Genomic DNA, 22206 nt, shown 5'->3' with positions numbered 1-22206 from the left:
TGATTTAAAATTTGCTGCCTTGCTTCTTACATGTGAATTAGAAGGCTTGGATGAATCCTTACCCCAAAGCTTTGTGCTAGATTGACTTTTTAATGTTCCTTTGTGCAGAAATCTCACCAAGAGAAGAAACAACATTTGAAAAATCTTGTAGAAGTTATAGATATTGAAAAGTCTAAAGAACAAGTGGACATTTAACTGTAATGCAATTACTATAATGTTTATTTTCTCCACAGAGGTGAATTCTCAAAGGTATGAAGCCAATAAGATGACATATATATATATATATATATATATATATATATATATATATATATAAACATATACTTAATATATTAAGGGACACTCATGTTTAATTATAAATTCGGTTTTGTGTTTTGTTTGCTGGCTTGGTTGATTTTTGGTGAGTTGTTTTGGTGACTTGATAGAGAAAGACCTGACCAGCCCAAATGAATTACATTTCATGGCTTATTTTGCATAACTCATGAATTCCTTTTTTTTAAATGTGTGTGTTTGTGTGTGTGTGAGAGAGAGAGAGACAGAGACAGAGAATGCGCTCAGGTGTTGCTCTAAAGGTGTTGTTCCTCAGGAGCCATTCACCTTGTTATTTGAGACAAGGTCACTCGCTGGGATCTGGGGTTCACCTCTTAGGCGAGGTTGGCTGGTTAGCAAGGTGACCTGTCTCCACATCCCCAGTGCCAGGATCACGTGAGTGATGCCTGGTGGGATTCGGGTCCTCCTGCTTGCTTGGCGAGTTATCTTCCCAAACTTCATAGAAAGTTTTTTGCTGAAGGTTGAATGCTTTTGGTTTTTTGTCCACTCTCATGATCCTTAACATTCCCTTAAATGAGAAAGGAGAGGATATGACGGCTTCTAGATTGAAGAGGGAAGGGTGTAGACCTTGGCAGATTATCTACTTTATGCAGCAGTGCCCTTTGGCACCATTTGATAACATTTCTATAAGCTCGTCTTCTACATGGCTTACTTAAAATTCATCGTTGTTTCTGTAAGTAGATTTAGCTGATGTACATCTAGGTATAATTAGGTAAAAATATAAAAGCTACAATTTAGCCAGTAAACAGAAACTAAACATTCACTTTAACAATTCAGTGAGGTCTGAACATCAATCTAGAAGTACAAAAATAATTTTTTTTTGTTTTTGTTTTGTTTTGTTTTTTCAAGACAGGGTTTCTCAGTGTAACAGTGTTGCCTGTCCTGGGTCTCGCTCTGTAGACCAGGCTGGCCTTGAACTCACAGAGATCCACCTGCCTCTGCCTCCTGAGTGCTGGGCTTAAAGGCGTGAGCCACCGCTGCCCGGCTCAAAATTAATTTTAATCAATTTTTAAACATCTTTGTATTCTGTGATCTCCCCCAGTTCAGCTGTCTTCATATGTAAAAAATAAAAATGCTCAATGGGCTGGAGGTGCCGCTTAGTGGTAGAGTGCTTGCCTAGCTTATGTGAAGGCCTAGGCTCACTATAAAAGGAGAAAGAGAAATGTTCAAAGAGAAAAATTCCTTCAAACTTTGAAGTCATGTAAACAACATTTGGAACCAGAATACAGAACACTTAAGTCTGCTTATCCTGTGGTGGCTAACACTGGATTTGGGCCTAACGATGACTTTGTGACCAGTGAAAGAATGGGACCTGGATATCAGTAAGTAGATACAAAGCTCCTGGCTCCTCTCCCAAAGTCTGACATTAGCTTTCTTTCTCCATAGTGTACTTCGAGGTAGAGTGTGTGTGTAGAGCCTCATAGGAAGGAAACGGAGAGGAGGGATCCTAATGCTTCTTGGACTTGGCATGATTTGTAGTGAGAAGCCTGCAGTGAGGGCAGATGGTTTTTTTGTATACACATACACACACTCACACACACTCATACATAAATCCCAGAGGAATTTATTTTTAGGGTTAGTCTCAGCTGTTCACCATTTCCAGAAAGTGTGGTTACATAACACTTGGCATACATATACACATTGCCTTGAACTGGAGGTGAGCACCAAGTGTGACCTTTGTAACAGTATGTTATGTTAACATCACTATATAATTTGAAAAGGAACCAGCAGATTTTTGATGATGAACTGGATCTGAAGTAATGGGGACTTTTAAAGGTAGCTGCATATAAAAGCTGACCCCCCAAGGCATCTGGGCCAGTGCTCTTGGGGTATTTCTTTTACAAGAGGTATTGCCAGTTTGAAGTAGTAAATACTTAGTTTTTAGCATATAGACTTATTTTGAATTGATGGTATAGGCTACTATTCAGATTACTAAAAAGATAACCATTTACAAACCATTGCTGTCCCCTCATGTGAGCTCACGGCTGGACTTGGGACAGGATCAAATGTGGTAAGTCACATGAGATCTGGAAATGGTTATCTGTAGTACCTCAAGAAACAGGCTTTTGGAAACACTCTCAACTACTTTTTCCCTGCCCTTGGCTGTCTACTTGTGGCTTTAAATTAGTGCCTGTCCCATATTGTGTTTGCTGAGAAATCACCCAGGAAACTATGAAATGGAAATCCAACTAAATCAGGTAGGTTTCTTGAAATAATTTCAAACCCTGGGAAGTAGCTTATCTTTCACCTTATATTAGACTTGGCATAGAGAAACTATGTTTACTATTTTAAAAGAAAACCAAGAAATGAAGATTGGGACTGTGATAGGTGCAAAGTAACTCATATGAAGACAGATAATACTTTTTATAGAAGAAATAATTAGTATGAGGCAGAACCTTTGAAGCAAAATTTTATCTTGACTGGTAAATTAACTCCAAATTAAAAAACATCTCAAGACAGGTCCTGTTAGATCTCAGATGATCTTGCTTTAAGCCCGTAATTAAAGTACTCCAGACAAATAGTTGGACTAGCCAAACTGAAGCAGTGGATAATAGATACCACCTTTGCCAATTGTTCAAGACCTTGTTTTGCTTTTTAATTCCTTACAGGTTGACTGGAGATTCAACACATGCATAAGAGAGGAAGCCCTAAAAATGCAGAGGTCTACAAGGCTCCTTACAAAACTTAGGAGCAGTTAATGCTAGTAACTTTTGGGAAGTCTAGAATTTCAGAATCATAATGGTTACTATGAGTCTCTGAGTTAGGCTCTTTGTGTGTTTGGTTCACCACACGCACCTTAATAACTGCCAAGCAGATGTTAATGTAGTTCGACCTGTAAGAACTAATGGAAGGGGCTGGAGAGATGGCTCAGTGGTTAAGAACACTGACTGCTCTTCCAGGGTACCAAGTTCAACTCCCAGCAACCACATGGCAATTTACAACCATCTGTAATCCAGGTCCAAAGGATCTGACACTCTCTTCTGGCCTCTACAACCAAGCGTGCAAGTGTTGCATAGGCCTAACACCCATGACATAAAGGAAGCATGGTGGTGCACATCTGCAATCATAGCACTTGGGATGTGCAGTAGGAGAATCAGAAGTTCAAGGCCAGCTTTGGCTATATAGTGAGTTTGGGGTCAGCTTGGGCTACATGTGGCTCTGTCTTTAAAGAACAAACAAACAAACAAACAAACAAAAACCAATCCAAAAGAATTAGATCAAGTAATTTGTACAAGTACAGATCTAATAATGAATATAACTAAAATTTGGAATAAGGCAGAACTTGTAATTTGGTCCACTGACTACAAAAGTACTATCACTTCAGGAACTAAAAGAAAACTTAACCTTTAAAATATTCTTTGCTGAGTTATGCCTTGCAAAATAATAATAAGGCTTACACAGCATATTACTGTTTGAGGCCGAGAAAAGAATTATGATATTTTGACTATAGGGGACATTGGAATGTGGCTGGAAAGTGATGTGATGTCTGCGTACTTAAGGCTGTTTGCTGACGAAGGTTGCAAACTATCTCCTAAGAGAGGTGAGTATATGCAACAGTTCTTTCACGGCCAATGCTTGCAAGGTGACAGGCACGTTTGAAAGCAGGAAACGTCTTGGAGAAAGAATTCCAGCACCGCCCTGGGTGGAGGGCAGCATCCTGGCTATCTCTTAACAGGTGCAGGCCTCACCTGCCTCTTCCTCTGGCCTCTTCTTGAAGCACCGAGAAAGCAGCAAATTGCCCTCCCAGTCCTCTAAGCCCAGGGTGGGGGACGGCGGAGGCTCACCCGCAGTGGCGCCAGGCTCCCCCACAATGCTGCTCCGGCCTCGCCAGCCAGGCAGCTACGCAAGTCCAGCAGGGCCAGGGGCGGGGCCGCGGGGGCGGGGCTTCGGGGTTAGGGGCGGGGCCTAGGCGGAGGGGTGAGGCCTCCCGCTGCTCGCGCGCGCCTCCGTGGCTCGCGCGCTGTAGCGCCGGCCGGGCGTCTCTGTGAATCCTTGGCCGCCAATGGGGGAGGTGGAGCCCGGGCCCGCGGGCCCGCTGGAGCCCCCGGAGCCACCTGAAGCGGCGGCAACTCGCCGGCCTGGAGGGATCCGGGTCCTGAAGGTGAGGCAGCAGGGGGCGAGGAGGGAGCGGCAGGGCTGTGTCCCCCTTCGCCGAGCTGCCCGAGGCGGCGGGCGCCCCCCGCCCTGCGTCCCTCCTGCACCGGGCCGGGGCGCCGCGGGCCTGCTGTGGCCTCTGTGCCGCGCCCCCGCCCGGGCCTCGGCCGCCTGGGTCCCCGGCGCTGGCCATCCCTAGCCGCCGCCCGGCAGGCCCACGACTTCGGTCCGCCGCCGCCCCTCCGCCCCCGCATCCCTGGGGCCGCCGTCGCCTCGTCGGGCCTAGCCCAGGGCCCGGGGGCCGGTTCCGGGGGGCTCGGAGGGCGGGCCGCTCCTGGCAGGAGCCGAGCGGCGAGTACGCAGGGCTAGGCGGACACCTGAAGACATCACCCCAGCCAGAGGATGGCGGCGGCGATCGGCCGGGAGCCGCGCTGTGTGCGAGCCGCGCCGGCTGGAGCGGCCACACTGCCCTCGGGACTGGCTACCCGAGTTCCGAACCGGCGCCCTGCTCCAAGGCGCGACACCCCGCGCTCCTCGCTTGGGGACAGTCCCCGAGGATCTGCTGCCTGGGGACTCGCTGGGCGTGTTGGCGGGGGTGGGAGGGAGGAGGAGCAGAGCCCGAAGGGGCACTCCTGCTTGGCTGACAATCTGGGGAGAAGGCAGTGGGGGTGCCGTTATGCAACAGGCAGCTAAGCGGGGCTTTTTGGTAGAATCAGGAGAGTAGGAGGGTAGGAAAACAGATGCAGGCACAGGGGGAGTGGAGCCTTGAAGGTGAGTGATGACGAGAAGTTTCTATGCAGGAAGAATGCAGAAGGTGAGGTGAGGTCAGCAGAGATGGTTAAAGGGTGGCTAACTGGGTGGAGTTCTCCACTAACCTCTGAAATAGTGCAGAGACGGTTTTCTGTAGGTTCAGAATATAAATCAAGTGGAATGGAATTCCTCTAGTGTTCTAGAAGAGGAATCAGCAGGATTTAAAACTTGCCAAAGAAGAGGGGGAAGAAAATTGAGATTTAATGTGTTTCAAAAACAGTTTGCCAAACATCGAAAATACATATTGTTAAAAGCAAACATTAAGAAATTAATTGAGATTGTTGTTGAGTAATATTTCCTCTTATTAAGATTATTAGTAAAATAGCACAAACATGGGACTGTCAGAAAAGTAGATTTGACACGCTTAATGAATTAATGAAACCAATACTCAGTAAAATGTAAATCGTATTTTCTTTCACCTCCCAGTCATAATGTACAGACTTAAAGAACTTCTAGTAGCTTACCTTAGGCTACTTCATAACTGTTACCACGCTGGAATTTATTCAAGCCTAAAGGAGTGTAATTACTGAAAGTCTTCTGGATATTTAAAATGGTAGCAAATAGCAAACTATAAATTGTGAGTAAGTTCAATAAAAATAAAAGTTCTGCAGGTCTAACTTAGCAGGAAAATAGTTTTGAGAGGCATGTAGTGTCTTTTGGTATGTAAAAGATGAGCTTTATTCATTTATTTTTTAACCTTGTAATCTTTTTTGGTCGTGTTGAAGTGGTGAGTTGTGTGAAAGAGAAATGAAAATCTTTATTGAAGACTATCTTTCCCTGGCTCCCAAAGTTCCCATTTTGGGGTCATTAAAAAGATTCCAGTGATTGGTTAGTCTTGATGCTTGATCACTCTTGAACTCTCCAGATGAGAGCCTTTCTGGAGGCCTGTCTAGCCCTTGCTTTCCTGCAAGTGGTAACACTCTAATCCTTGTAAATAAGACGATGGAAAATAGGTCTTGTGTGTTCCACATACAGAAGTTCTCTTAAGTTGCTGGGTGGTTCCATTTTTCCAAGTGTAGCCTCTAAAGAATACCTAGGTAAGCAGAAAACTTTCTGAACCTTGAAGAATGTCATAATTGCCCACATGTTTTTCTCTGAAGATGTTTCTAAAGACTTCTCTAGCCTAGGGGTATAGCTCTGGGTTAGGAGAAGGCTTGGTGGTAGAGGGTGTGCTTTGACTGTACAAGGCTCTGGATTTATTCCTTAGCCCCAACTTCAAAATACTAGCCCTGATCAAACAGGAAGAAGGAAGAAAGATTTTCTGTCTCTTTTATACTTACGTCCAATACCAAATCATAAACATTATTCTCAAGTCTTCTTAAAAAGCACGACATAACTTAGCCAGACTACATTAAGGACCATCTACCTGTACATGGCATTGGAACATTTTATTCAAAATATACTCCTAAACCAGGGCTCTGGGCTTGTACCTGTAGTCTCATCTATTCAGAAGGCGAACATGAGAAGTCCTTTTTTTTTTTGGTTTTTCGAGACAGGGTTTCTCTGTGTAGCTTTGCGCCTTTCCTGGATCTCGCGCTGTAGACCAGGCTGGCTTCGAACTCGCAGAGATCCGCCTGCCTCTGCCTCGTGCGCCACCACCGCCCGGCGAGAAGTCCTTTTTAAGCTTAGGGGTTCAAGGCCAGACTGAGCAACATAGCAAAAGTGTATTTCAAAGTTCTAAAATTTATCAAATTACTGGACCAGGCTCGAAAGGTTTTCAGATGTTTCCTATGATTTTAAGATTTTGGTTTTGCTAAGCAAGAGATGATAGGAAGTTACAGCCAATCTAGTTTGTGAATATTATGATTTGTTTTTTCTTTAAGAATAGTTTTATATTTTTATGAAAAATATATTTTTTAAATTGTGTATGTATACATGCTTGTGTGCATGTATACAGACACCAGAGGTGTATGTCAGGTGTCTTTCTCTGTTGGTCTTCACCTTATATTTAAGACAGAGTTTCTTACTGAACCAATTCTAGTAGCCTGGCTAACCAGTAAACCTCTGGGTCTCCACCTTCCAACGATGGGATTTCCTGTGTTTGCTGCCACTTGTGTGCAGGGAATTGAACTCAGACCCCCCCTGCTTGCATGCCAAGCATATTACCAATTGAGCTATCTGCTCAGCCCTAATTTTTTGTCTAAACAAAGAAGTTAGGTATTATTTTCTTGAGACAGAGTCCTGCTGTGTAGCCCTGACTGTCTGGAACTTGCTATGTATTCCAGGTTGATCTAGAACTTTCAGCAGTCCTCCTGCCTTTGTTCTTGAATGCTATATATAGTTCTAAACAACTAATGCCAAAATGTAGCTGGAAGTTTCTCTGTCCCACCTAGCCAGGTGGTCTGGATGAATCTCTCCCACCTGAGCTCTCACAGCTGCCTATAAAATAATTATTCAGAGGCTTATATTAATTACAAACTGTATGGCCTATGTCAGGCTTCTTGCTAGCTAGCTCTTACGTCTTAACCCATTTCAGTTAATCTAAGCATTGCCACGTGGCTTCATGGCGTTACCTGTTCTCTCATATCTTGCTTCTCCTGGTGGTGGCTCACAGCATCTCTCTCAACTCCGTCCTTCTCTCTGTGTCTCTGCTTGGATATGCCGCCTGGCTGTAAGCTTTCTTGCCATAGGCCAAAACAACTTTATTTATTGTCCAGTGGGAGCCACGCATCTCCATAGCATGCAGAAAGACATCCCACAGCAGCACAACATTTTAGTGAGCTGAGCTGCCCCTCCTCTCCCATTGTCACACTATTCCCGGTCCTTAGGAGTACTCCACCATGTGATACTGTTTAAAGCCTTATGTTAAAGCTTGAGTGCAGAAACATCTCCTACCTTAAGGTAGTCTATATCCTGATGGAACTGACTAAGGATGAAGATTGGCCAGGCCTATTTTGACCATATGAGACTTCTGTGTATGGTTTACTATCTTTGAACTGATCATAGCTCTCATATATTATCTTTATTTTTAGAATTAGAAGTGTTAAGCTCAAGTACTGGCTACTCAATTCATAGCCTACATTAAAATGTTTAGCATTGTAGACAGACTTTAGTATTTAAAAAAATTTTTTTTAGATTTATTTGATTTTATGTGATGCATGCTGGTGTCTGTGGAAGTCAGAAGAGGGCTTTAGGTCTCCTGGTTTATGAATGGTTATGAACCACCATGTAGGTTCAGGGAACTAACCTGGATCCTCCACAAGAGCAACAGGGATTTTTAACAGCTGAGCTATCTCTCCAACCCTAACTTTTAAATTGTAAGTCTTTGTACACGTTTGCTATGATGCGTGATTTTAATTGTGTTCTCTTTTGGATAAATCTGTGATAACAGGTTTTATAAAAGTAAAGGAGAAAGTAAAGTGTCCTCTAGCAATTTCAAGCTAGTTCATTCTTAGAAGTTGAAGGCTGCTCAGAGGACATTGTCACCTGCAACATTAAGAGGTCCTTTCCAGCTGTTCCTCATATGTTAGGCAGTAGAGCAAGACATTCCTGAGAAGGAAGCACTAGGTAATTCAACAGTGGCTGATAATAGCCCAAGTCTGTCTTGGTTATTGTTCCTGTATGCCTAACTCTCTAACTCCTCAGCAGTTTTGCTTCACTATGGAGTGTACATTATAGATAGGAGAGAGATCTTGAGAGGACCAACAAACACATGTGTTTTGATAACACAAAGTTCTTTAAGAAATGTCTAGTCTTCAAGGAATACATGTGCACATTTACAAGTGAGTGCTAAAATCCCCTGGAAGGTGCTTTATTCTGTATGATTTTGAATAGTTCTAAGATCTTGAGGAGCTGCAGAAAGGTCAGTTTAGGGCAGAAAGTGTAACTCAGTTGTAGAGAGCTTATCTGGTATGTCAAAGCTTGTGTTCAATCCCTAGGACTGGTTTTCAAAAGCCTGTTTACCTGTGTTATCCTAGATTTAAACAGTAAGGCATTCATTCCCATATTGTAAATCCATCACATGTAGGAATACCTGTTTACTTACCTTGTTTTTACTGTTTACTGACAAAACCCACATTGGTCTTGAACTTACTTGAAGTTCAAGTTCTTGCCTCTGACTCTCCAGTCTTCAGAATCTGGGATTACAGGCATGTGACTCCATGCCTAGCTTAGTTTACAGTTATTCTTAAGTATTTACTCTCAGTCAAACTAATATTTTCCTTATATGTATTTTATATCTCAGTCAGACTAATGCCTCCTTATGTGTTTTCTAGTGAGGAATACTGGTGAAAGTGTTTTTCTGTTCATGGTCATATGTGAATAGTAGAAGTGTATCCAGGGTGAAGGTGTTCTGTTGAGGATCCTGTTGTAAGATGGGGTGAGAGCAGTGGAAGGCTCCAAAGAGAACCGGCGTCTGAATGGGGTTTGGTGCGGAAGAGGTGGGGAAGATGTTTACACATGCCCCCGAGTGGGAGTGGTTAATGTGCTGGGGACACAGATGGTTCGAAAGGACTGAGACAAGCGAAGGGCAGTGGGAAGTCAGTGGAAATTTATGTTTTGTTGACTAGAAATGGCCCATTGTGAAAACAGCAGGCAAATGGTGACTTTTAGAAACGGTTTGTTGTTGTTCCATTTTTGTTTGTGTTTTGAAGCAGTCTCAATCTGTAGTCCAGACTGCCTTGGAACTCACTTACATAGGCGAAGTTGTCCTTAGAGTCTAGGAACCCTGCTTGCTCCTCGGCCTGACTGCTGGGTTATAGGCATGCCCCACTTCGCCTGGCTGGAAATTTTTATATTCACTCTTAACAGTTGTTTTGCTGTAAGATAGCTTGACTTCACAGTATGTATGTGAATTTCACATACTGTGGTTATAAAATGCCAGCAGTAATTGTTTTGAAGCATGCCGGGAATGGGAAAAATATGATATAAGAAAAATGTGATATAAGACTGTGCTTAGTGCTCTGTGTGTTTATTTGGACTGTGAGGTCTAGAAGGTCTGTACTGCCAGATCAGAGTGGGGAGGTTGTTATCAACTCACTTGTTTGTGTGCAAGGCTTCGTTTATGTGTATCAGATTCAATCTGAAATGAACTAGTAATTATTATTTCTATTTTTTAACTATAAAATAAAATAAAAACATCACATACCAAAATTAACCAGTCCCAAAGACTGTACAGTGAGAATTGGCATTCAAAACAGAAACTTGAAACTACACATTAAAATTTTTTTTTTTTTTTTTTTGTTTTTTGTTTTTTGTTTTTAGAGACAGGGTTTCTCTGTGTAGCTTTGCGCCTTTCCTGGAACTCGCTTTGGAGACCAGGCTGGCCTCGAACTCACAGAGATCCGCCTGCCTCTGCCTCCCGAGTGCTGGGATTAAAGGCGTGCGCCACCACCGCCCGGCCTAAAATTTTATACTTTCAGTATTGAATATGTTTTATGCACTTATCCACCACCAAGACCCCCCCCCCCCCAAAAAAAAAAAACCTATGACAGAATTAGGACTAGAAGAGCATAGACACATGTCCATTCCCAGAATTTGCTCCTTATAGTCAGTTTTTCTTGTTCTCTTTTCTTCAGTGACAACTCTGTGAGTAACATGTCCATTTGTTGGCATCTGTGCATACACAATCGACTATTACTGTTCTAGTCTTTAGAGTAATGATGTGTGAGTTAGGTTCACATTGCTGAGACAGAGTAGCCTAACGAAACAGCTTACGTGGAAGCCAAGTTTATTTTGGCTCATGGTTTTAGAGGGTCTTAAGCCATCAAGATGGGAAGGCAGAGTCTATGCCTACTGGAGTGCACATCATGTTGAATCAGGAAATAGAAAGCACCTTAGAAGGAAGGGCTGGCCTATAACCTTAAAAGACCCACTCCAGAGAGCTGCCTCTGCCAGGTTAGTCCCTACTCCCTAAAAGTTCCCAGCTTCCCTGAATAGCATATCAGCTGGGGAGCAAGCACTCTGAGTACACGCACGTGCGCACGCTCGTGTGTGTGTGTGTGTGTGTGTGTGTGTGTGTGTGTGTGTGTGCGCGCGTGTGCGTGCGTTTGAGACAGTTGAGACAGGGGCTCACCTTGTAGTGCTGCTTTGCCTGGAAATTTGCAGACTAGACTGGCCTTGAACTCACAAAGATCTGCCTGCATCTCCCTTTGAATGCTAGGAATAGTGGTGTGTCCCTATGGCTAGCCAGGAACAAGCCTTTGAAAGTGAGTCTTGGGTTAGTTCAGATTCAGCCCAGAACAGATTTGAACTAAATAAGTCAAAATGTTAAAAATTTGCCCAGGGCAGGTAGTATATCCATATTTTGTTAGCATTTCCCTGTAAACAAAAAGAATGGGTCAAATGAGATGATAGATGGAGGCCTAAAGGAGGGTGTATTAGGGTTCTCTAAAGGGACAGAGTCGATAAAACCGATGTTGAAGGGGATTTATTAGACTGATTATTATATATTGATATTATGTAGTGCAGATAGTTCAACAATAGCTGTCTCTCGATGCAAGGCTGAGAAGCTGGTAGTTGTTGAGACCACAAGGCTAGTTGTCTCAGCAGTCCCAGTCTGGTGCTGGAGTCTGGGAAGATTGCCGAAGAGCTGCTGGTTTTCAGTCTGTGCTGGAATCCTGAAGAAGTGTTTGATACCAGCCATAGTAACAGGGTAGACGGAACTTGCCAGCAAAGTGAAGACAAGCAGGAAAAAGCAAAGCTTCCTCCTCCACGTCCTTTTATGAGGGCTGCCACGAGGTGTGGCCCAGATTTAGGGTGGGTCTTCCTGCTTCAGTAATCTGTTTAAGAAGATCCCTCACTGGAGTGCCCTGTATCTTGGTTTTAGTCAATTCTAGATTTAGTCAAGTTGACAGCCAAGATTTACTGCCACAGAATGCATGCTTGGGCAGTTATGACTTAGTATAAGGACTGAACAGATGTAATTCGGGCAAATGTTCTTGTTTATGATTTCTTTCTCTTGGTATTTTTTTTTTTTAGAGGAATATGAAACACAATGGAAGCAGAAATTGTTTGAATAGAAGAAGTAGGTTTGGTTCTCGAGAAAGAGACTGGCTGAGAGAAGATGTGAAGAGAGGCTGTGTTTACCTGTATGGAGCAGACACGACCACTGCCACTACAACCACCACCTCTTCCTCCTCCTCCACATCCTCCTCTTCTGACTTACATCTTGTCCTTTGCACAGTAGAGACACCAGCATCAGAAATATGTGCTGGAGAGGGAAGAGAAAGTCTCTATCTGCAGCTTCATGGAGACCTGGTCAGGTGAGGTCTCTGGTTTTTTGTTGCTGTTGTTTTGTTTTGAGTCAGGAGTGTCCCCCATGCCTCATGGTGGTCTTAAACTCACAGTTCTTCTGCTTCAGCCTCTTACGTGCTAGGATTATAGGCATGTACTATTACACTGAGCTGAGCTCTGAGTCTTAAACCTGATTCTTCTGTAATATTAGTAACATGCATTTCTGGTTGGAAATGAGCATAAGGATTATAATCACACCCTGTAACTGATGGTGATTTTGGAGTCATTGGGCATGAGAAAGATTTGTCCTTGGAATACTTTATGATTTTAAAAATTACCATTTTGTATGTAGTATATCCACATGTTTATGCATATGCATGTAGGAGGCCAGAGGTTTATGTCAAGTGTCTTCCTCTATTTCTAAGGATTTATTTTTATTTTTAAATATGTTTAGGTGTATGTGTTTGCATGTGTGTATGTGCACATGAGCTGCCTGACTGGGTGCTGGGAACCTAACTTAGGTCCTCTGGAAGAGCAGCAAGTGTGCTTAACCGCTAAGCCATCTTTCCATCCCTGTTTCTTGACATAGCTGCTCAGCCTGGAGCTCACCAACTGCTAGGCTGACTGGTCAGTGAGCCCTGGGTATCCGCCAGTCTGTGCCCCTAGTGCTAGTGTTGCAGGCATGCACCAGTCATCACTCCTGGCCTGTGTGCGGTGGTCGGGGCTCCAACCTCAGATCCTCATGCTTACATGGCAGATACTTTACTGACTGAGCATCTTCCCAGTCTCTTATTTTATGATTCTCGAGTTTAACACTATAATGAAGGAAAACTTGATAGTTCTTCTATTTGGAATATACTGTAGGTCCTATATACAAATTTAAACATTTTTTAAAAAAATTACCTTTTGGGGAAGTGTAATAGAACAAAATTGAAGTGTACCAAAGGGTACAGAGTGAGAAGTCCTCTGTCTACCTACCATTCCCAGCCATCTAGGCCTTTTCATTGTCATTATCAGTTTCTCATACATCTAAGCACACGTGCTTATGCCTCTACATCCACATTTTAAAAGCAATGATGCAGTATACAACACATTGTTGACTTAATAGCTAAGAGATATTTCTGTATTCTTTTTTATATAAATGTAACTTATTTAATGACTATTCTACTTTATGGGTCACCATAGTTTTAGCTAATCTCTCTAATCTCTCATTATGGATATTAGCCTGCTATCAATTTTTAGCACAGTGGACAGTGCCACAGCTGAATTCCTCTGTATCTGCTATCTCACAGAGGAGTCTCTCTGGAGGTAAGCCCCTAGAAGTGCAGCATCCTTGGTCAAAGGATATGACCATTTATAATTTTGATAAATATTTTCAACCTCTTTATAGAGGTTATATTTCCATCTAAAATATAAAAACATTGGGCTGGAGAGATTTCTTAGCAGTTAAGAGCACTTGGCTGCTCTTCTAGAGGATCTAGGTTCTTTTCCTAGGACCTACATGGTGGTTCTCAACTATCTGTAACTCCAGTTTCAGGGAATCTAACACCCTCTTCTGGCTTCCTTGAGCATCAGGCAGGCACATGGTGCACAAGACATACATGTAGGTAAAACATGCATACATATAAAATAAATTCTTACTATTTTTTTAATTAAAAAAGGTCCCTGAAATAAAATATTAAAGTATACCCATTTCTTCCTTCCTTTCTCCGAAACATATTGGCATTAAGTTTTTTTTGTGTGTGTTTTTTTTTTTGTTTTTTTTTAAGTTTCTTGAGATATGGTTTCTCTGTGTAACCACCCTGACTGTCCTGGAACTCACTCTGTAGACCAGACTGTAGAACTCACAGAGATCCACCTGCCTCTGCCTCCCTAGAGCCGGAACTAAAGGCATGCACCACCACCACCCAGTAGCATTAAGTTTTATACATAAGTATAGACACATACTCTTGCATGAGCTGAACCTGCTTATAAAGGATAATAGTTATCAGTTTTTATTTGTTTGTTCAATATTTACTTAAGGTTCTGGGTTTAAACCCAAGACCTCAACCATATTAGACAAGCACTGTACACTGAGCTATGCTTCGCTTCTAGCCTTTGCTGACAGTTTTAAAATTAGAGAATCATGAAGTCAGCTTTCTAAAGACAATCATTTTCCAAGCCTACTCAAAGCTGAATAGGAAGTTTTTTGTTTGTTTTTGAGACAAGGGCTCACATACCTGAGACTGGCCTTGAATTCCTGATCTGTTGTAAATTTTTTTTTAAGGTGTATTACTTTTGTTTATGTTGTGTTTGTTTAACTCCGTGAAACTGTGTTATTGTGCCTGTCTAAAATACCTGATGGGCTAATAAAGAACTGAACAGCCAATAGCAAGGCAGGAGAAAGGATAGGTGGGGCTGGCAGGCAGAAAGAATAGATAGTAGGAGGAATCTGGAAGAAAAAGAGATGGAGGAGAGAAAAGAAGTAGCCAGAGAAGGAGGAAGGCTCCAGGGCCCAGCCACGCAGCTATACAGCAAGCCGTGGAGTAAGAGTAAGATTTACAGAAGTAAGCCGGGCGGTGGTGGCGCACGCCTTTAATCCTAGCACTCAGGAGGCAGAGCCAGGAGAATCTCTGTGAGTTCGAGGCCAGCCTGGGCTACCAAGTGAGTTCCAGGAGAGGCGCAAAACTACACAGAGAAACCCTGTCTCGGAAAAAAAAAAAAAAAAAAAAGATTTACAGAAGTAAGAGAACGAGAAAAGCCCAGAGGCAAAAAGGAGACAGGATAATTTAAAGTTAAGAAAAGCTGGCAAGAAACAAGCCACGCTAAGGCCGGGCATTCATAATTCAGAATAAGCCTCGCTGTGTGATTTATTTGGGAGCTGGGTGGTGGGCCCCACAAAAGAGTGAAAAACAACACTGATCCTTCTGCCTCCTCCTACCAAATGCTGGGGACAGAAGTGGGCACCACCATAGCAGGCTCAGAAGGGATTTTGCTATTCTGTTGTTCTAGTATTTATTTCTCTTAATGAGTGAAGTTGAACATATTTGCACAAGCTTAAAAGTAATTTGTGTCATAATTATTTATATAATTTAAATAAATATTGAAGAAAAATAATCTAGTAGTAGTTTTATATTGTGCCTCTGAACTCTGTAATTCAATTTAAAAAAAGTGTTCGTCCTTTAAATGTTTCACTATAGTTTTCCGTCCTTCCCAGCAGTGCAGACTCCTCTAAACAGAATTCCAACCTGTGGATCAAGCATTATTGAAGTGCAATTGAGAAGTGAAGCTACTCACACCTTAGAGGTGTGGTAATAGTAGTAACACCTTTAGCTGAGCCAAAAGCTGATGCCTCTTTCAAAGTGTGAACTGAGGTTTACTGTGTATTCTTTTTAGGATCTGGATGGAATCCTGAAAAAGAGGATTAGCGTTTGAATGTTTTCCTTGTTCCCAAGTTAACTACATTTCTTAAATCCTTTTGTGTAGCAAAAGGATCAGACTGGGTGATCCTTAGGCTCTTCTAAATCTTAACACTGGTTCTGATCTAATTTTATCAGGTGGAAAGCCTTGACCTAGATTCTAGCAGGTAGTGGTGGATGATGCTCACTTATTTAGGCAGATGACTTACTCATTTACAAATGTTTGCATTAGAAGATGTCAGGAATGTGAAGAAACACCCCTCCATTACTTTCTTCCCACTAGTTGTGTAATTAGTTAAGAATTGGAATGCGATATAGTTTATTTACATATGAGAATGTAAACTGTAATTAAGGTAGAATGTTTATCTCTTGTTACCCTGTAGCTTTGATAATTAATAGTGAAGTATCTCTTTGAAGATATACTTTATTAGAACATACTGAAAACATTGTTGAACCTCGGATGGACAGCATGGGTGTGCTTTCCTTACTGGAGTAAGAAGAAGGAGGAGGCTTCCTGCTCTCAACTAACTCCCAGTGCTTACTTGGTGCTGTTGGTATTATCCATTTTCTCATTGTGTCTTTACAAGAATTTTCATTTAGTCTCATTTCTTTAATGTGAGGTAGATTGATGCTTTGAGAAGGTCCAGTGACCAGCCCAAGGTCAGGCAGATACTGCTAGGCAGTTAAAATGACTGGTTGACATTCAAGGTGCCTGATGGACTTTCTTCCCAGTAAAAGGTCTTGGAGGAGAGGAGCTGGCAGAGCAGCTCCTCTTATCCGGTTTTACTGACTAATCATGTCTGCTTCCAGATCTTTAGATCTCATACTTAGTTGTTCATTGCTTAAGTTGGTCTTCTGTTATCTAATCAGAGGAGTAGGCTTTTTCCTTAGAAGAGCCCTTTGTAAAGTAGTTGATAATCACTGAAACACTATTGTTTTTGAGAACCTTTCTTGCTGATTACTGAAGTGTCTGTGCTTATTGAAGAAACTTTGGAAAATGAAAAAGCATAAAGAGAAATAATAATATTCACTGTGTATGCTTTATATAGATTACCTCATTAAATCCACTCTTGTGAAGGAAATGGTTTCTATTGTATAGACATAGTAAATGATATTTGAGGGATTACTCTTAAAAGTAATCAGCAAGGGGGAGGGAACCAAAGGAGAAGAGGGTGGGGAAACTGTGGTTGGTATGTAAAATGAACAAAAAAAAAATTACTAAAAACAAAAAGAGTAATCAGCAAGAAAGTGGTTAAGCTGGAGTTTGAACCCTGGCATTCTAACACCAGACCCCATCCTCACAACCTGTATTGGTAACTTTTATTTTACCAGATAACTTACAATTACACACACACTTTTTTAATAATTACATATTTGAGCTCATATCATATATTCAATTTTATATCCTTATAATTCTCTTAGTATAAGATCATCTTAATTTTATTATTAAAAATTTGACTTTAGACACAGTTTTAATAGTTTCAGGCTATTCTGTCTTACAGGTATGTTATATGTTGCTTAAAAATTCAGTACCGGGGGCCAGGGAGATGATGCATCATGTAAAGGTACTTACTTGCTGCCAAGCCTGACAAGTTAGATCCCTGATACTCACATAGGAGACATGCATACCATGGACTAAACTTCTGAAACTGTAAGCAAGCTCCCAGTTAATGCTTTCTTTTGTAAGAGTTGGTCATGGTGTCTCTTCACAGCAAGAGAACAGGGACTAAGACAGTTTGTGATTCAGTATACTAGAAGGGTTACAAACTTATGGAATTGGAGCATTTGAAGGAACCTTTAAGGGTCATCTACTAATGAAAGATAAGTATGCCCAACCCAGTAGCACCCTCATATTCATCGTGTGTTGGAGCAGGGTTTTTGATTGTCTGAACTGCTGGGAAGTTATACCAGCATTTGGGGGGAAGTGATAGAAAAGCTTAATATGTCAAATGTGTGGCACAGCAAATTATCCTGTCCCTAAAGCCAGGAACTTCCCAATGGGAGTCACCAAGAGCATTTCTTTCCTTTTGTTTTGTAAATGTGTAAGAGGCCCAGAGTTGGCTGTATGTTCCTGTAGTTGACTGATGGCAAAGCTGCATTTGGGACAAAAGTATTCGCCCCCCCCCCCCCCCAAAAAAAAAAGTATTTCCCACTCAGTCTAGTTTTTACCTTGTGCTTTTTGGCCTGGCCTTTTTCTGTTGAGCTGTTTAAGCAGCAAATGACTCATCAGAGAAGCTTAGTGTAATCATTCCCTTTTCCCTTCAGTCTGAAAAGTTGTAACAAGATCATGCATAATAAAAACAGATTACCCTTTGACTCTCTTATATCTGCTTTGATTCTTTGTGATCAAAATGACTAAGATGTTAAGTGTTTGATAGCCATCTTTTTAAGGTAAGCTCTGAGAGCTAATAGGATGTTTATAGCAGAAGATAACGCTGAGGGATTTGGGTTCTTGAGTTTCAATCTTTCTGTCAAATCATCAAAACTTCATTTTATATATATGGGTAGAGGCACACACATATCTATATTTATACACATGCCCCCCCCCCCCCCCCCCCCCCCAGCGGCAGTGATGAGGATCAAACTTAGGGCTTTGTAGATACATACTTTCTTCTACTGAGCTAAATTCTCCTCCCTCTTTACTGTATTTTGAAGTAGAGTGTGATTCTGTGTCAAGACTGTTACTAAGATAGAGGAAAAGATTTGTCTTTGTATTTCTCATGGCAGGCCTCTGTTTCTGAGAGGGTGCCTCAGGTAGCCCAGGCTGGCCTTGAATTTGTTATGTAGCCATGAATGACCTTGAGCAGGAGTGTCACCTACTGTCAATTGCCTCCTGCTGTTTACTCCCATGTGCTGATTACAGGTGTGTGCCACCACGCCTGACTTTTAGTACTATTTTAAGACTTTATAGAGAAAATGTGTTAGGCTGCAGAGCTAGCTCAGTCATTCCTGGCCTGGAAATAGTAACCAAGTAGAGAAGTACAAGCATGAGGCCTGAGTTAGATTCCCCAACCTGTGTAACAGAACTGGGCATGGTGGTGCCAGCTTGTATTCTGAGTGCTGGAGATGTGGAGATGGGTAGATCTCTGGAGCTCACTGGCCAGCCATTCGAGTCTACTTGGTGAGTCTTGGCTTGTGAGAGACTGTCTCAATAAAAAGTTAGTGGAAAAACAGTACCCAGTGTTGTCCTACCACATACATGCAGACATGAATATGCACTGTGTTATATATTACAAAATCAATATTGATAATTTTTATTTTCAAACTTTCTTTTGCATTTTAATACTTAGAAAATCAGCATCCACTGCCGGGTAGTGGCACAAGCCTTTAATCCCAGCACTGGGAGGCAGAGGCAGGCGGATCTCTGAGTTTGAGGCTAGCCTCGTCTACAAAGTGAGTTCCAGGACAGCTAGGACTGTTACACAGAGAAACCCTGTCTCAAAAATCAAAAAAAAAAAAAAAAAAGGAAAAAAGAAAAGAAAATCAGCATGCATTCTTACACTTGATGGCCAGTGATAGTTTGATAGTTTAATTAATTGTCAGTGATTTTTTCTCTCTTAATATTGTTCTGACACTATCTGGTTAATTGCAGTGTTCTTCTGACACTGGACTCACCAGGTTAATGCTGACTTGAGAAATTAAGGACTTGGTTCATGTTTGGTAGGCAGTGAAGGAGTCAAAATATGTGAAATCTCTTAAATTAAAATTTACTGACATTAAAACATTTTGTCCAATTTTACATTTTAAAAAAGCCTTTTCACAGTTAGTAAAAAGTCAGCTTGTATTTTGGCTCAGAGTATCTCTGATTTTTTTCTGTGGAAGGAATAAAAATTATATTTAAGAAAAAGAAGGAGGAGGAGAACTAGGGAGATGGCTCAGTGGATGCTGCCAGCTGATTCCCAGGACCCATGTGGTAGAAGGAGAGAACTGACTGCTGCAAGTTGTCCTCTGACCTCCACATGTGTACCATGTGTGTGCCTGCATCCCCACCCCATGCACAGGCACAAACTAAAAAAAATGTAATAAAAACTAAAAGAAAAAAAAAGGGCATGGTTGGTCAAGCAAGAATGCCCTTATTTGGGGACATGTATAGGATCAAGATACATTCTATACATGTATGAAATTGTAAAAGAATAAATGAAACACACACACACACAGACACACAAATGCACACAAAAAGAATGGTCTTATTTCAGAATGGAGCAGCTCTTCTGGGGTCCCCTGCACTTCCGAATAACTGCATATAAATTGGAAGTTCCCATGAGCTGCTCAAGTTCAGTAGTTTTCTGGAAGACTCGGTGGAAGTGGAGAAAGCACAGTGGGCAGGATTGTAGTTTGGATTTAAAGGGTGCAAATCAGAACTGCAGCTGAAGAGAACCAGGGCAAAGTCTGGGAGGATCCCCATTCTCGACTTCTGTGCCTTGGGTCTGTGGACTATCAAGCCTGTTCCCTTCCAACCACATTGAAGTGTTTTACCACCTAGGAAGCTTTACCAAGCTTCTACAGAAACCTGCTGGGGCTTTGTACAAAAGAGTTGATTGACTGAATCAGTGTCTGCAGCCCCTTTGGTTTACCAATCTGGATCAGGTTGGCCTAGAATACCAACTCTTTAATTACATGGCTGGTTGTTCTGGTGACAGAGTCCCATCCTGAGTCACTTTCTTTCTTAGCATAAACTCAGGGGTTACCTAAGTGGTCTATCAATAACAAAGACCCTCCTTGGAATCTGCTTCCTAGGAACCAGGAACAAGGTCTTTGTTACACAGCTGTGGTGCATTAAAAAATATCTTTCAAGGGGTGGTATAGTAGATGTAATAAAACACAGGCATTTAAAATAACCTTTTAGGGACCATGGAGTGAATTGACATATGAAGCGTTGAGTTATATTTTGCATAAAGTATTTTAGCAAATTATCAGCAAATAATTAGCAAAAATCATATCGTTTTCCTTAAAAGAAAGATTGGTTTTGTAATGAAATAGATACAGTTCAAAAGGGCTGTTCTTGTTATGACACTTTGAACCTCATTTTTCTTCTTTCTGAAATAGGCATAGCTTTGTAATACTTTGTGTGATACCAGAGATACCTTCAAGCATAGCATGAGGTAGAAATTATCCTTTTTATTACGATTGGAATTATTCTCTTTAGTGTCAATTGGCATTTGCCGATTTTATCATCAAAAGTGACTGGGGACTGAATTGTAATCTGAATACTTTGCCAAGGTCTTCAGTGATGTGTTACTTCTTAAGTGAGATGTTCATAGTGTGTGCTTTTGCTTTCCACTGTTAACGAGAACTCGGTACTTGTTCGCTGTTTTAGAAACAGGTTTTCACTGTGTAGTCCAGGCTTGCTTGGAACCTCTGATCCTCTTGCCTCTACTGGATTATAGGGATTGTGCTGGGATTGTAGATGGGATTATAGTTTGTAACACCCTGTCTGGGTAGAGCTCATTTTGGGCTGGGGAAGGAGCAGTGCTGGGGATTGAACCCAGGGCCTTACTCCTACTAGGCAAGTACTCTGCCCCTGAGCCACATTTTTAACCCCTAACTAGAACTCTGAGGAAATCTACGTGCTGAAATGTACCCTTCACTTACATAAATCTTAGCTGGAGCACTGTTTAGAATGACTAGATACAGTAACACTGTTGGCTGAGGAAATAATCTGCCATCATGGCTTCCCTGTTGCCTTGCTGGCTGATGTGGGGAGAACTGAAAATTCATGCATGTTCAGGTTTCCAGGGTCAGTTGTCTGGCTGTCGCTTCAGAGGAGTAATAGATGGGGTTCAAATGCTGATTGTAACTTTCTGTGACAATTCACCTCCTCTATTTTGCAGCATGTCATTTCTCTTTGATTTGTGAAAGATTTAACAAATAGCTGTTAAACTTTTGAAACTTTGGAACAAAAAAATTGAGCTGTAAGCATATTATCTCCTTTCTTTCCCCCATATTCTCTACTCTTTAAAGCACATGAGCCTAATGAGTAAATGGAATTAGTCTTCCACTTTACTCAGTCTTGCATGTCCTGAGATACTACTTATTTACTAATTTGTTAGATTAATGAGAGCACATGTGGAGGGTCTCTTAATTTTTTTCATGTAACCTAGGAAAATGCTTTTGTTAGGTGGGAATGATATATAAAGAGGGTTTTCCAAATCTGCAAAACTTTTATTTGGGCTGGTAATTTGATCATGCAAAATACATCAGAACTGGGATGTTTCCATTTCACTCTTTTCTAGAGAAAAATAGGAAAATTGAGCAAGTGAGAGTTAGCTTTAAAGTATAGTTATGGGAGTCAGCAAGATGGCTCAGTGGTAAAGGCACTTACCCCACAAACCTGACAACCTACATTTGATTCCTGAATCCAGTGGTGGAAGGAGAGAAACAGACTCTTGAAACTATCCTC

At 41.7% G+C, this 22206-nt stretch overlaps 1 protein-coding gene across 1 annotated transcript in view; it reads left to right on the top strand.

Moving 5' to 3' along the window:
* Nucleotides 1-4250: 4250 nt before the first annotated feature.
* The window catches only part of Phlpp2 (PH domain and leucine rich repeat protein phosphatase 2), a 79135-nt gene continuing 61179 nt past the window's right edge, over nucleotides 4251-22206 (top strand). Inside the window, exons 1-2 of the mRNA XM_052727494.1 lie at nucleotides 4251-4432; nucleotides 12154-12437. Of these exons, the coding sequence (XP_052583454.1) occupies nucleotides 4334-4432; nucleotides 12154-12437 (383 nt within the window). The 5' untranslated portion in view covers nucleotides 4251-4333. The remainder of the gene's footprint in view (nucleotides 4433-12153; nucleotides 12438-22206) is intronic.

Source organism: Peromyscus californicus, unplaced genomic scaffold, assembly GCF_007827085.1.
Source record: "Peromyscus californicus insignis strain IS unplaced genomic scaffold, ASM782708v3 Scaffold_8__1_contigs__length_139910024, whole genome shotgun sequence".
In the NCBI taxonomy this organism is placed as follows: Eukaryota; Metazoa; Chordata; class Mammalia; order Rodentia; family Cricetidae; genus Peromyscus; species Peromyscus californicus.
This window is presented reverse-complemented; position numbering and strand designations above follow the sequence as displayed.